This window comes from Phalacrocorax aristotelis, chromosome 24 (assembly GCF_949628215.1).
Source record: "Phalacrocorax aristotelis chromosome 24, bGulAri2.1, whole genome shotgun sequence".
NCBI lineage: Eukaryota > Metazoa > Chordata > Aves > Suliformes > Phalacrocoracidae > Phalacrocorax > Phalacrocorax aristotelis.
Window position 1 is genome coordinate 1,944,069 of NC_134299.1, and position 15,501 is coordinate 1,959,569.

The following is a 15,501-nucleotide window of genomic DNA, read 5'->3' on the forward strand; positions in this document are numbered from 1 at the left end:
CTCACACAAGTGGCCTCGGCCCATGGATCCAGCCTGTCCAGGCCCCTCTGCAGAGCCTTCCTGCCCTCGGGCAGATCGACACTCACGCCCAACTTGGTGTCACGTGTAAACTCACTGAGGGTGCCCTCGATCCCGTCGTCCAGATCATTGATGAAGATATTAAACAAGGCTGGCCCCAAAACTCAGCTCTGTGGGACACCACTTGTGACCAGCCGCCAACTGGGTTTAGCTCTGGTCACCACAACTCTCTGGGCTCAGCGTCCAGCCAGTTTTTTACCCAGCGAAGGGTACACCTGCCAGAGCCGCCAGCTTCCGTAGGAAGATGTGTTATTGTACCCGGGACACGGCGTGACGTTGAGTTTAAAGCCGTGTTGAAGTGAGGGCGGGTTGTCACGGCGCTGCCCGCCCGCCTCAGCCCCCTCGGGACTACATCCCCCGGCGTGCCTTGCGGCGGGCGCGCCGGGGCGGCCAATGGGGACGCGGCGGTGGCGGCGCGTGCGCGCGCGCCTGCGCGGTGCGCGGCGGCGGCGGGGGGGCGGAGGCGGAGGGCGCGGGAGCGGGGCCGGGAGCCGGGCAGCGCGGCACGGAGCGCCGCCTTCCCCCGCCGCCAGCGGTCGCCCGCGCCCGCCCGCGCCCCGCCGAGCGCCTCCCCTTGGCCTCACCGGCCGGGAGCGGGCGGTGGTGGGGTGGGGTGGGGGGGGCGGGCGGCCTCCCGGGGCGGAGCCCGGCGCCAGCGGCGGGGGCGCGGAAATCGAGGCCGGGGCTCCGTCGCGGCCTGCTGGTGCTGGTGCTGCTACTGCTGCGGGAGGAGGCCCGCCGCCGTCGCCCCCGCCGCCGGCCTTTGTCTCCGCTGGGCTGGGCGGACGCGGCGGGGGCAGTTAGAATGGAACAGACTGAAGGTGAGGGCGGCGGGCGGGCGGGCGGGCGGCGGGGGCGGCGGCGGCGGCCCGCCCGGGCTTAAAGGGGCCGCGGCCGCCATGTTTGCTGCGGCGGCCTCCGGGGCCGCCCCCGCGGAGGGAGGTCGGGCGGTGGGCCCCGGGCCGTCCCGAGCCGATCCTATCCCGCGGGCAGGGCCGGGCACGCCGTCCCCGTGAGGCGGAGGGGCAGGCCGGGGCCCGGTCGCTCGTCCCACCCGGCTGGGTCTCGGGCGAGCGGCGGCCCCCGGCGGCTCCCCCTTCCCGGCTCCGCGGCGGGTAACGGGAGAGCGCCCGGGGCCGGTCCCGGCGAGCCCCGAACCTTCCCGTGGGGAGAAGCTTGGGGCGGGAGGCAGCTCCCCGCTCTCCTGAAGCGTGCGGGGCCGCCTCCGTGGCCGAACCGCGCACTTGTCAACTTGTGCTCAGACCCGAAGGTTCCCAGTGCGTGCTCTGATGAGCTGCCCTTAAGCGGAGGCTTTGTTGGTTCTTGTGTCTGGTTTTTCTTTTGAAGTACTGTTGCATCGTCCTCTGTTTTGTTGTGTGCCTCACTCGGCTCTTTTTGACTGCCAGTACACTCAAAAATTTCAATACAGGTTTAAGATTTCCAATTTGTTGTTAGAAAAAGTGAAATATTAACGATAATGTAGTTCTATATATACCAACCAACCTAAAAGACAATGAAAAGTAGCCTATAATCATAGCTGAAGAAAAAGTTGTTGCCTGTTTTGATGAGTGTTTAGGTTTTCCAGTGGCTTATTGTAGAGGCACCCACAGAATGCTTTGGCAGGGTTTTGGGTTTCTCTTTTATTTTTATTTTAATGAACTGCTTGAAAAGATACTGCTCCAAAAAGTGAGCCTGGGCTTTCTGAAGTTACAAACTAGGAGTAGAGGATGATGACCAAAGGCTGCATGTTTTGCTTTAATACAATTGTGTTTTGCAATTTTCAGTTCGGCAGGCTTGCCTGAGTTTGAGGTGAAACACGAGATACGCTGCAGTTATTACGCTGGTTTTGATGTGTGAAAGCTTGTCATGACTCTTACAGTACTTGGTATTGCCACAGATCTGACTGGTGGTGTTACATGAATATCAGTCTGTGACTGTCCCTGAACAAAAAAAGGTTTTCCCTTGTGTTTCGCAGTTCAGTCCTGAGGCTCTAAAAACAAATGAGACACCACTTTTGTCTTTTTCTTTTTTTACTTTTTAATGCGTAGCATTTTCTTTGCTGCTCTCCCATTGTTTCTTTCCACGTCATCCTGGGAAACTTGTTAAAAGTCGCCTTATCAAAACCATATTACAGACATGACTGTTTCTTCTGGCATTTAAAAAAAAAAACCAAACCACCTTTAAAAAGGTATACAGGGAAGTAGTCAGCCTTACCACATGCTTTAAAGTTTGTCAGGAGGCCTCTGATTCACCGTCAGTGTCTGCCAGTAGAGACTGCTCAGTCCGGCTGAAGTCAGTAGAAATCCACAGGCTAGAGTTTTTCTGCTAGTGAGTCTACGTGCTGTTGAAAAACTTGGCATTGTCTTAACCTACATAAATAAAACTTTCCATGCATGATTTCTTAAGGACATCCAGAACAAAACGTGACAAAGCAGACAGCAAATACTGGATGCAGGAATCGATAAGGATAACTTTTATTTCCGTCTACAGTTCATATAAGTTGGCGACTGCAGGATGCTGTCACAGTTGATAAAGGCAGCCCTCCAGGTGGTTTTTGACACGACTTGTAGAAAAAGCGCGGGTACGTTCAGTTGTAGTGAGGGGTTTGGTGGCAGGTGTGCGCTGAACTTCAGTGAAAGCCAGGTTGTACGTTTATGTGGTTCCAGCTGGGCGGCCTTGAGGTTTTGGGAGGAGGAATGGAAACAGGACAGTAGTCGATTGCATCACTTAAATCCCGACCAACCTAGCGTGTTCCAGCCAACCAGCTATCTGCTTGTAAAACACGTGTAGCAGCCAACATCTGCGGAGGATAGTTGCTGCGTGGATTAGAGCCTTGAGGTGGGCAGTACCAGCGCAGGGTAGATACAGGCATACGTTGGAATGAAACAGCGCGGAAAATGGCAGTAAAGGTACGTGTGGTGACTGGGGTAGCGACAGAGTGGCAGGATGTGAACAGGTCTTTGAATCTCTCTGATTTACATCTATGTGGACAGGAGCTGGGCTGCTGTTTGTGTATAAAGATGGCCTAGAACTTCTGCTTTCAAGACTGTTGATAGAAAGTCCAGCTCAGGGTGACGAGGCAGTGACACTCTTCGCTGAACACGTAAGAGTGACTCAAATAGCTGCTTTTTCGACTCAGTCAGTGAGCCAGTAGGACAGTTCCTGTTCTCACAGCAGATACTTTCCATCTATGTAAAATGCCTGTCCTCGAGCAAGTGCCACCCCAGCTGCTCTAGGCAGGGCCACCCACGTGGTGGCTGTCAACGGAAAAGGGTGAAATTACTTCAGAAAGGTTTTGTGGAAATGCAGTTTAAAATATGTGCATTCTACGCTCTTTTATCAGTAGTTGTGTTGTGTCAGCTTGTCACCGCGGCGGTAGCCAGCCTCAGACGAGCAGGGTTCGTCAGCTGGTAGCAGTGGGCAGGAGGCGCACAGAACCCCGCAGGTCTCAGCTGGGCAGGGAGAGCGCTGTCGTTTTGCGCTGGCTCCTGGCTGCCTCTGGCTAGGTACGGGCAGTTCCTCCGAGGCCTGCATCCAGCAGGCTTTGGAGACAGTCCTCCCTCCTCAGGCTTGGGAGCTTTTACCTTGGGCTCCTGTTCGGTGATGAATAGCGGTGGGTGCTTCTGACATACAGGAAACTTCTCTTACGCACTCCAGAGCTACTGTATCTTCTCTCACTTTTTTTTTTGAGCTCTTGCTGACTGAGGAATAAACACAGTGGGTGCATGCATGGTCGTATATTTTATAGGTTGTGTCCTACAGTGTTGCTGTATTTTGTGCAAACCTACAAAACTCCGTCTTTGCGAGGAAGAAAAGCTTTCATCAAATGGGAGCAGCACTGTTCAGAATTGTTTGATAATCTGAGAGGTCACTTACTATTTAGTTTACTGCGGCGTGAAAGCAATATTTGAGAACTTCATAAGCGTCTTGTTTTCTGCGAGTGAACTTGCAAAATACCCATGCTAAAAATGGCTTTAAATAAGTGCAATTTTTGGTGAAAAATGTGAACCCAGAGGATTCCTAATCTCTTTGAAACTTTCTCATGACTGGGCACTCGCCATTGAAGGTGTAGCTGATTTTTTTCGAGTTACACTCAGGCAAGCTAAGAAGCTTGGTACGGGAAGTGAAACAAACTTATTGTTAATGGAAGAAAGAGCACTTTAAGAGCTCTGTTAGGTTGACCTGCCTTATCTTGTACTGCTGATGCTTTTTTTTTTTTTCTTTCATTTACTTTTTCGTCTGATGCTTTGAATTGACTCTCCCACGGGCAGTGTGAAAATATTTGCTCACAGAGTGGCCTTGTGTAGAGTCTTGGTGCCTGTAGGGAGTTGTGTTTTCCTGCTCGGTCAGAAGATCCTACAGCTGTGGGGAAGGACAGATACAGAATGCTGGCTGCCCAGTTTTAGAGAGCAAACTCCCTTGCTCTCATTAGGAAATTCAGTTGCAGTTTTGAAGGTACGGTTGATTTAAAGTTGTTTCCCAGCTGCTGTAAAGTATCCATTTCTATAAACCATGAAATAATTAAATCATTTCTTTACCTGCTGGTTGAGTTCCAGACAGTCTCTGTTACAGGTCATACTTGGAAACTAAATTTGGAGGAGGCTGGTGCTGTAATAGAGTAATCGTTGTTGTAGCGAGAAGAATTTGTTCTGAAATACTTTTCTGCAAGATCAACGCGTATCACTGAAAACCACATTCACTTGTAATTTTAGGTGGCTCTCCTCTGCTGAGGAAGGGTGGGTACGGCTCTTGAGCCTGTCGTTGATATTTCGATGACAGTGGGGTATTCTTTGCATTAGAACTTGGGATTGACTTTTACAAAGTAATCCTTCCTTAGGTTTAAACGCTGAGATTCTTATATGTTCAGGATCCATCATTTTGTTCTGTTATTTTGGTAGCTCCAGGGGCTGTCCTTTCAGCCTAACACAGCCCAGATGCCGCTTCACTGGGTGGTGACTGAGGAATGAAAAAAAAATTGATGCAGAGTTTTGGAAAGGAGGAAGGGTGGGAAAACCTGGGTATGTTAACCATGATGGCAGCAAAACCATGATGACAGCGAAAGACTCGGAAGGAAGGAGCTCTCAGTGATGTAAGCTCTGTGGGAGAACAACCTCCTGTGTTTTAAGGCTGTTGAGAGCAGCAATTCAGTGAAGCAATAATCCTTGCTCCTGCAGCCTGTACAGGAGGACAGCGAGGCTGGTGTACAAATTGTCCTGACAGAAGCATAGGCTGCATTGAGGGCTGTTTTACACAGGTGAGCTCCAGAAAGGAATTACTTAAAAATAATGATCAAAACTGTTTCCTTTTACTGGTAACTCCTAAAACCAGCGTAAGTAGTGTTTTGAAGTTCACTAATCCACAACTTCTGTCGGGTAACAAAGTGAAGGATGCTGATGACTCTTCAGTTAGTGCCTGTGGAAGTGAGTGCGCTGAGAGCTTTAGGAACTCACAGCTGGGACTGGCTGCTGTGAAGAGTGGTACAGCGTGGGCAGACTTTGACCTGGAGGGCTGTATGTGGAGGAGATAAGAGGGACCAGACACTCTAATGCAGCTTTTGAATTCTGTTAATGCCGTGTCTGGATCTCATTAATACTGCTTTGGTGGGATAGTTGTACTGAGGTATCAGCAGAGAACTTCTAGCAGCCACACTAGCAAAACTGCATTTTTGCTGCTATACCTTATTTCAGCCCTTCTGAGAAAAACAAACTGTCCTGGCAAGGTAAGGGTAAGGATTTTCCTGGCTATGTTGGTCAAGTATTGCATCTTACTGTAGACCCAAGATGGACGTGACCGTGACGAGAAGCCTGTAGTGTTGTCACGGCTTAGTGCTCTAGCCTTGTGACAGGGAGTTCTTCCTCTTAGGAGCAGGGCTGAGGCTCATAAACAGTATTAAATCACTCAGCAGTCTGTAGATCATCAACTTTTGAATGATGTTTATAGATGGATTTAGAATGGGTGGTTATGAATGGCCTAATACAGTACGTGGTAATCGGCCAGATATATGCACGTAACATCCCAGAGAATAAACAAACCTTGGTGTCCTAGCGAAATGCTGCACAGAGTAGTTTGGTTTACACCCCAACTTTTTAAAGTGTGGAAGATCTTAATGAAAGACTGAAAGTTGCCAGTGTAATAGAAAAAGGCCTGTTCTTATTTCAGAGGGACAGGACAGGGTAATGCTTTTAAGGGCAGAAACCTTTAACTTCGGCTGTTGTACAACTTCAGTGCTTCTCAAACTGAAATGTTTGGCTGTGGATTGTACCCTCAGCTTTCTGGTGTTCTTTATGCAGCCTCACCTGATGTTGTGGCTCAATTTTAGGGAGTCTTTAAGGAAGATTTAAGTGAATTCAACATACCAGCCTGGCAACAGATCAGAATTTCTGTAACGTTGTCCACATCGACATGCCACTGACCTGCTGCCAGAGGAATGAACTGGATAACCAAATCACGTAACCCACAGGTCACAGTCAGGGAGAGGGTGGTTGTGTTTTTTTTTCCTCCTCCCTGATGCAACAGTTGAGGCCCAAGTTCTCAGTCGGTACTTGTGGAGTTGTATGACTAGAAGGTGGTTATACAGATGTACAGTTTCAAGGCAGTCTTCTGAATGTAAATATCTCTTGCTGATCTGCGAACGAGGGTTCGAGGAGGCTCTAAACTTGATGGTGATGCCTGGAGGAGGAGTTGTTGTTCTGGTAGTGGGGGTGAGGTTTTATTTCCTCTTACACCATAAGGTACGTGCTCGTTAGAGGAGCTGTACTGTCTAGTGAAATGAGTAGTCTGCCTCGATATTTGACATTGTAAGGCCAAAGAACCCGCACTTGGGGAAAAAATGTCTTTTAAACAAATTATCCTTTCTCTTCCCTCGAGAGAAAAAAAAGCGTTAAAATTATGTTACCACGTCAGATTAGAATCCTCCAGCGGGACCCCAAACTTATGAAGTTTCCTCTCTTAGCCAGACTTATAAGCAGGAGAACATAAAGCATAATTGTTAAATGCCATGTGATGTGAACAAATTTTTAGTCTTAACGAAGCACAGAGTGCTGTGTAGCGTCTTGTTTTACAGAGTTTCACTGTCTGCAGGTTGATTTTTGCTTTTTGTAGTTCTGGTGTGGCCACACCAAAGTTCGGGTCCTGGCGTGATATACTTTAACAGATGCCTTATTTATCGTTCTGGTGCTTAGTTCTGCTAAGCTAAATGGGTGGTATTACTTCCGGTGAATTTGGGTAAAAGAAGGTGATTTAATTGCTATTAAGAGAAAACAGCAACAATAACAAAACGGAAAGTTGAGAGCAATTCTAAAAGTTCTTAAACTATTTCTGCTCTGACTCTGTCCATGCAGCAGTGGACGTGCCAGGATGACTGAAGGGCTGTTGCAGCTTCTCAAGATAAGCGTTTTTTTTAAAGTATTCAGAAGTAAAAAAAGATTGAACCTGGTTTTAGTAACAAATAAAAGCAGCTTCGGGTACAGTTTCTTACTAGTGTGAGAAATCTGTTGTTTGCTCTTGAGTTTGGCAGATGCAAAGTAACAATTAATTGGTAAATAGTACGAACAGTCCCACTTCCTCTTCCTAGAATGGGTGGTGGTTTTCTGTTTTGACCTTGATGCACAATCCTGCTTGCTCCATGTGCTGTCCCTCAGATATGCCGTCCCCTCGACAGTAACGTTTTCCTGTTGGTTTTGTGGGTGATGTGCAGAGAGCTGCTGGAGAGAACGGATGGTTTTACAGCCACGAGGTTTAAAAGTTACTGCAATTAGTGAATTTTGCTGCATAACATTGTGCTATTAAGTCGTTTCCCTAAGTCGCTTAATTACGGTGACAAATGTGCTCCTAGTTGTTTCCATAGGGCAGTAAATATGAAGACAAACATTAATATAATCTGAGTATGGAGTCCAGAAAACATACAGGAAAATTCTGGTCGAGCTCTTAGTTGTTACTGTTATAACTTCAATTTGTTTTTGCAGTCTCAGAGGAGGGAAGTGTTCTTAGTGTTTTGAAAACTATTAGATAAGGTATTGAGATGCTTTGCATTGGGAGGGTGAGAATTTGATGTGGGCAGGGTTATATGTAGATTCATGTTATGAGAAGTATCTGTGGGATGTGTTAATGCCATTTCAAACCCTGACCAAAAGGGCACGGTAACCCTCCTTTATGCCTACACAGAGACAGAATAAATAATACAGAGCTATGTTTGTTCTGGAAGGGCTAAATTGACCTTGCTTGGAAGCAAACTTGTATTTCTTACCTGAAGTTTAGGTCACTGTATTTCTTCTTGTTGAACATCGAGGTTTCTTAGGTGGATGCAAAAGCCTTCTCTGAGCCAGTAGTTGAGTTTTGGTAATCTAACTTTGATTTAGTCTGATTTTGGTGTTTTAATATGCAATGGAAAATTGAAAGTGCATATGACAGCTTTCTTGGCTGCAGTTCTGTGAATAGCCTCAGGTTATGGAGATCTTTTGATGCTGGGGCTATTTTTCTCTCCCTCAAAATCACGTAGTGTTTAAGCCCCAAGTGTTTAGTATTACAATAAGGTGGGGGGGCAGGGAGTGAGGAGGATAGCCCTCCTCCCTAGCTGCTGAGAGCCAAGGGGTGCAAACTCTGCTCTGCTTTTCTGAGGAGGGAAGAGGTTGGGAAACCCCATCTGAGGCTGTCACAGCATCCGGACTGGTTTTCCCAGCAGCTGAGGTGGAATGACCTCTTCCCTTTAATTGTGCCATTGTTCAGAAAAGCCCGTGGCTTAGGTCTCCTGCTGGCCTAAGGGCTGCTCATCTGTCTCGAATTTTGGTAAGGAGGTGGGGAGGAAGAGAAGAGGTTTCTCTTGTTTTGAGTGGTCTTCCTGTGGTTTTTCTGGCTTGCTCAGTTTGCAGTGACTATCGTGTCCAGAGAACTTGGCATCTTCTGTATGCTTGAGGGTCAAAGCCTGCCGTCTTACTGCTTTGTGTTAGAATAATGCTTCCTGGTGCCAAACTAGGAGGGCTACAGGGAGTGGTTGGGATTTTAGCACCATTGTTCTGACTTTGTAACACTCGGCCTCATAGTTTTTAAGCCCTTGTAGGTGCTTATAGCATGTCTTTAAATGTCCTGGAAAAGAAGTAAGTGGTCGTGTGAAAAAACTGTTCTGCAGTGTGTAAAGAGCCCTTTTTAAAGATTCAGTAATACCATCCCTCTCTAAATCCATGAGAGGGTGGCTACTGAATGGAGAGGGGGAAATTGGTCTTTAGATCTCTTTTTTTTTTTTTTCTCAGCAGTTTAATTTGCTTAATTATTGTCTTTTGATTTACACTGACTTCTTATTTCCCTTCCCCTGCCTTTAGGCCCTATGAGAAAAAGGGAAAGCTAAGGATGCTGGAGCAGAACAATGGATTTCTCTTTCTCTTTCATGCAAGGGATCATGGGAAACACAATTCAGCAACCACCTCAACTCATTGACTCAGCCAACATCCGCCAAGAGGATGCCTTTGATGCCAGCAGCGACATTGCTGAAGATGGTGGACGAACGCCGTACGACACTGCCCTGCAGCAAGGCTTTCAGTACCCCACGCCCACAACGGAGGACCTTCCACCCATCACCAATGGCTACCCGCCAACAATCAACATGTACGAACCTCAAGCCAAATACCAGACGTACAGTCAGTACCCCAATGGTTCAGCCAACGGGTTTGGTACAGTCAGAAACTTTAGTCCCCCAGAGTATTACCAAATGGAAAACTCTAACGCAAGGCCGCACGAAGTTCTGGAAAAACCTTCCCCTCCACAGCCACCGCCTCCACCACCACCTTCAGTTTCACAAACGGTGATTCCAAAGAAGACTGGCTCACCAGAGATCAAATTAAAAATAACCAAAACTATCCAGAACGGCAGGGAATTGTTTGAGTCCTCTCTGTGTGGGGACCTTTTAAATGAAGTACAAGCGAGTGAGTATGCTAAGGCGAAACATGAAGGGAGGAAAGAGAAAAGAAAAAAAAGTAGCAAGCATGACTCTTCCCGATCGGAAGAGCGCAAGTCGCACAAAATCCCCAAATTAGAACCAGAGGAGCAAAATGTAAGTGGAATAATAGCTTCAGCCATCTGTATACCTGATATTCTTGATGGAGCGTGCGTCTTCGGCAGTGTTTTTCCTTACTTTTAGTTGTACACATAAAGTTGTGAGGCTTTATGTACTTGTCAGATACTCAATGTTAGGTTGCTAGGAACTGTATTTCTAGGACAACACAGTTTTGGTGAAACGACTGCATATAAAAATAAATGTTAGAAAAGGTTGTATAATATTTTAAAATATTTAGTGTTTTGGCATGTTCAGAGTTTGCTACACTTTGGACAGTGTTGAAAGTGGAGCTTTTGGTCAAAAGCATAATTTCCTAAAAGTGCCTCTCAAAATAACGCGGGGTTATTCAGTGGAAAGTGGGGTTACTTGGAGTATTCAGTGCTGCAGCTTGCAATTAATTTTTGAAAGGTATTCTCAATATCGTGATGATGTACAGAACGCAAGAGCTATGTAGCATGCGTAGAAGCCGGTAGAAATCAGTATCCTAAAACGATAGGCAAATTTGAAGTACCAGTTGACTCAGCAAACTTTGGGAAATTTTAGTATTGATGTATGTTACTGTTTCTGTCAAGTTTTGTAGTGGGGTTGTACATATACAGGGTGTGTGTATATATGTGCGGTGTTTTGACTTAGATTCCGGGAAGTAGAGACAAAATTACCAGCCTTCAGTGCTCTCCGCCATGCTTTTTTTTTCTTCAGCTTTATATGCCACTTCATTCTGTTTCCTTTTCTCTTCCTTATTCGTGCCAATTCTGTGATACCGGTTTCTGTATTTCCCCGTTTGAAGGGAATGGGTAGCAGAGAGCAGGGCGGGTCTCAGGAATGGGGAAGTTGCCGTATCAGGCCAGGACTGAAATTGCCCAGCTCGGGCTGGGCTGTTACAGTAGATCGCTGAGTTTCTCGTAAGTTCCTGTGAAACCCGTTGATACTTGCTGCTTTTGGTAGGTTTGGGAGAAGGTCCTGTCCTGTAGGGATCAGGACTCCGATCTACTATAACAGGTTCATATGCTTAATGTATTATTGTTGTTATTTTTAATGGAAGACATGCTGATTTCAGAAACACACACCTTACCAGGGGTATTCACAAGTTTTACAACTGTGAAATCTCCCTTCTGGTGGGCGGGCCTCTTCAGAGGTCAGGGTGGTGATGTATCAAGATGTCGAGCTTCTACTACATTTGATGACCATAGTTGACTAATGAAGCCCAGTAAGAGCTTAATAAACATTGTAATCGAGACTTGAAATGGACTATCCAGTTAAAACACGAGCCATCCGTGACTGCGTTTGATCTCGGAAATGCTGTTTGAAGCCGCTTTCAAGCAGCTGTAGCAGCTGAGGTGTCCAGCCTGCTGCCAGGAGGCAGCTACGGTGGGGAGGCAGTGCCCCGACGGCATCTGCCTCGCGCCCGCGTTATGCCTGCGTGTAGAGGTAGGAAGAGGGTCTGTTCTCATGCTCAGCTCTCTGCTGAATGCCTCTGCTGCTCCTGTGTTGTTTGTCCACCTGTCCTTTGTTTGCTGCTGCAGTTAATCCCCCAAGTGTCAATTAAATCAAACCTCAGTGAGTTTGGTTCTTTCAGAGTTCAGCTAAAGCCTGGTCTGTTATCCAGGCTTTCTGGCCTCTGTTCCAGGCTTCTGTCACCCCCGCATCTGGCTGTTGTTTTGCCTTATCGTTTTGTCCTCCCTCTTACCAAGGACTCTGATTCTACTCTTGAAGCTTCAGCTGTGCGTGTCCCTCTGTTTGACTGGTGTTACTTGGTTATCACGGGAACAACATCTTCTGTCTTTCCCAGAATGAACTGAAAGCTCGCCTCTCAAATTCCAAATTCCAGTTCATATGTGTCGTCCAGAATTCACTGAAACCTTGGTCTTGCTTTTGCCCTCCTTGTAGCTTCCATCTCCCTTTCAAAAGGTGTTGCTGCAATAAAATCTTTCATGTTATTCACCCTTGTTTCAGACAGCAGATCGCTCTGACCTGGACAGGGTTTTGTGCTAGTGGTTTTCATTACGAATTACCCAGTGCAGTCTCAGTTTCATTCTCCCACCATTTGGCTTTCCACTGCATGATTTCATCTTCATGTATGTTCATCACGTACACTTTCATCATCTTCAGTATTAATGGTACGAGACTTGGGACCATCTTAACAGAACAAACAAAACTTGTGGTACAAGAGTTGTTTTACGCTTTTATCCCAGTGTGGCTCCTTGAGATTAAGGTGATCTGCAGTTGTTTCCTCGCTCTGACACTGTAATCTCTGTGGAAGCCCGCTGACTGCAGGGCAATGCTCATACCTGAAAGCCTGATTTGAAATGAAAATGTTATGAAAACATTGTTGAACTTTAAGCTCTGAACACTTGTTTTGAGAAGAAGTTACTCTGCCTGTTAGTTGTATCCTGCGAGGAGCCAGGAGTTTGCAATCTGTATAATCAGCTCGGCTCTTCTGGCAGAGGTGAAGTTTCCACTAACTCACTGTAGCAAAAGAAAGGCAGGAGTGGTCGCCACGCTTCCTGCGTACCAGGGAGGAATGATTTCTGCCCAGCAAATATTAACGTGGTCGGTCTTAAATGATCATTTTCTACAGACAGCTCTAAATGAGATAACTGACCTATGCCGGAACTGACTTTAATTGTTCTAGTTGATGTCTCCGTGCGTTTCCTAGTTCCCCTGAGCTGAAGCATGCAGTATTAACTAACGTGGGGTCTTCATTTTAAATGGACTAGGTATAATTTGGATTAATAGTCTGATAGTTTCTCACTGCATGTATCCGACTCCTCTTTTTGCTGCTGAGTCCTTTAACCAATGACTTCTCTGCTGTAGTAAAAGCAAATGCCTGGTCTCTGGCTCACTAGATAGCTCAGGGCCTACCTCTTATCTTCTCACCTGCTGTGTCATCCCGTGCCCTATCACGGCCACTGCCCCGCTTCTGTTCGGTGGCGATCCCGCTTCCTGCCCTGCTCTGCCAGAACAGACTGCGTGCGTGCCTCAGTCTGACTTTAAATGCACCGTGGGCTTTATGTTGTTGACTTTTGATCCCCCAAATATATTTGTCAACTATTTGCAATTTAACATCAATTTAAAAAGTTTTCGTATGGTGTATTTAATATGATTTTTGTAATGTAGTTTTTGCAAATAACTGGTATACAGTGAGACTCATCACGTGATTATGGATATCCTTCATATGTTGTTCTCTGTTTCTTGGAAGTTGTATATCGATTTAGTGGAAAATTATTGGGGTTTACTGTCCCTGAGTGTATGTTCTTCTGTCTCCTGTTACAGGAGAATGTTGTATGTGGGTGTGATGGGAATGCAAATAGTGTAGGGGGAAAAAAGGTGTTTTTTGATTGTGATGCTACTGTGTTTTGAACTGGGCATAAGGATTCATCGTATTCATATTTTCTGGGTTCAAGGTTGTCTTTCTCTTGTGAATTATTTTTTCTGCCTGGTTTCATTATTATGCTTGTGTGTGTTTGTTTTATTGTCCCCTTACCTTGTTTGTGTTTGTTTTCCTTTTTTCCCTTCATTGTTACCCATTTCCTAGAGACCAAATGAGAGGCTTAGCATGCTATCAGAAAGACCAAGAGAAGATACAGTGTTGGAGGAAACCCCGGTTAGTACATATATGAATTAACACTTTTTGCACTTCTGGTGTGTGTATTTTTGGAGTGGTTATTACATGGATCCTTTAATGTGTCAGAAAAATCAGTTGCTATTTCTTTGAAAGTCTTATTAATCATTACTGCATCAAAACATCTCTCGTGGTACTCTATCTATTGCTTTATTTTATCCCCAAACCAACATTCTTAACCAGCTTACAAAGCAGAAATGTTTTTGGGTGGTGGTTGCTGTTGCGTGACTTGGTTTATCAGTGACTATCTTGTGTAAATCCTAGCTGTATGTAATGCCTTTCTGTCATGTTTTTAAGAAGTACTTACCTCATGTTAGATTATCGCACGTCAGGGATACCTGAGAGAAAAACAGCAGGTCCCTGTGGATAGCGTGCACATCTCTGGGTGCGCTAAGCTCTCTTCTGTGGCTTTAAGCTTGCATTTTCTTTGTAGGTCCAGCAGTTCTTGCCTTCTCTTCCAACACAAGTCACCCATGACATCAAGTTTCAGGTTGGCGATCTGGTTTGGTCCAAGGTGGGAACGTACCCATGGTGGCCTTGCATGGTTTCATGTGATCCACAGCTTGATGTTCATACCAAAATTAATACAAGAGGTAAGGGAGGAAGATCTTTGCCAGAATATATCAAGTGTCTGTAGTTGTTCCTTTATTAAAAATAGCTTATCTTTGAACTCCCTTTGCGGGATGAATTCTGCTTGTGTGTGTGCTAAACGGGACTGTATAAAACTTGTACTCATTAAATTACCTCTGCAGATGAGCCTGTGCAAACGAGGCTTGCGCACAGATGCTCCCGCTTTTCTCAAGTCAGTGTACGTGTGAGAAGACACTGATAAGTGTGAGTGTTCAGTGTGGGCAAGGTATACTTACCTTCCCATCTTAAACCGTTCTAGATCTAGACCCATCTTATTTCTAAACTTTAACCAGGCACTTCCATCTGCAGGAATTGAGTGATGCGGAGGAGGAAAGCGTAAGTTAAACCAGCAAAGCGATGTTGATGAAACGGCTGACTAGAATTTCTCATTTTCAGGTGCCCGTGAATACCATGTTCAGTTTTTTAGCAACCAGCCAGAGAGGGCGTGGGTGCACGAGAAGCGGGTTCGGGAGTACAAAGGACACAAACAGTATGAGCAGTTATTGGCTGAGGCTGCTAAGCAAGCCAGCAACCACTCTGAGAAACAGAAGGTATGATGAATGCTAATTATGTAGAGGGTTATCTACAGTGCCTGTGTAAGTGAAACTCTCGTGGGGCAGTTCCGGGACGCTGCAGTACTTTACCCTGTCAGGGTTGTCTGCATTTCACTAGCAGAAGGGTTTTTCGCAAAGATACCGAAAATGTTTCCCTACTCTTATGACTTTCATGTGAGAAGGGTGATAGCCAAACCTACTTTCTTGGTTCCTCATGATGGTAGTCATCGTGGGCGTTGGAGATAATTTTACATCTGTATTAGAATATCAAATAAAAACAGTGTCTGTGTGTTCACTATTAACCTCTTCTTTGGAAAATACAGTTTTTAAAGGACATTATTCCAGGCCCTGATACTAGTGGATATGTCCTTTTCCATTGCTTTATTGGAAAGGAAGTGTTAGCTACAGGAATTACTTACTGTGTAGATGGACTACTTCAGTCAATATTTATGCTAATCAAAATGTTGATGTGGAAGCAAACGAATTTATAGAAAAATAAGGAGGATTTAAAAAGTAGATAAATAAGGGCTAATTTTGTGTCTCATAACAGAATTACGGGCTTGAATGCTGCC

The 15,501-nt window shown here is 46.0% G+C and overlaps 1 protein-coding gene across 10 annotated transcripts in view; it reads left to right on the forward strand.

The window, feature by feature from the left end:
- The first annotated feature begins 729 nt into the window (after positions 1-729).
- NSD3 (nuclear receptor binding SET domain protein 3) overlaps positions 730-15,501 on the forward strand; it is a 45,333-nt gene continuing 30,561 nt past the window's right edge. For 7 of the 10 annotated variants that reach the window (XR_012657411.1, XR_012657412.1, XM_075074723.1 and 4 more), the window contains exons 1-5: positions 730-899; positions 9,393-10,120; positions 13,659-13,727; positions 14,179-14,338; positions 14,772-14,926. Coding sequence is in view for 8 of the 10 variants with exons in the window: in XM_075074723.1 (XP_074930824.1) it covers positions 9,437-10,120; positions 13,659-13,727; positions 14,179-14,338; positions 14,772-14,926 (1,068 nt within the window). In the remaining 2 variants the exon portion in view is untranslated. Of the gene's footprint in view, positions 900-2,889; positions 2,988-4,347; positions 4,534-5,733; positions 5,798-9,392; positions 10,121-13,658; positions 13,728-14,178; positions 14,339-14,771; positions 14,927-15,501 lie in introns of those variants that run through there. The other 3 variants (XM_075074725.1, XM_075074724.1, XM_075074726.1) reach the window with 3 other exon arrangements.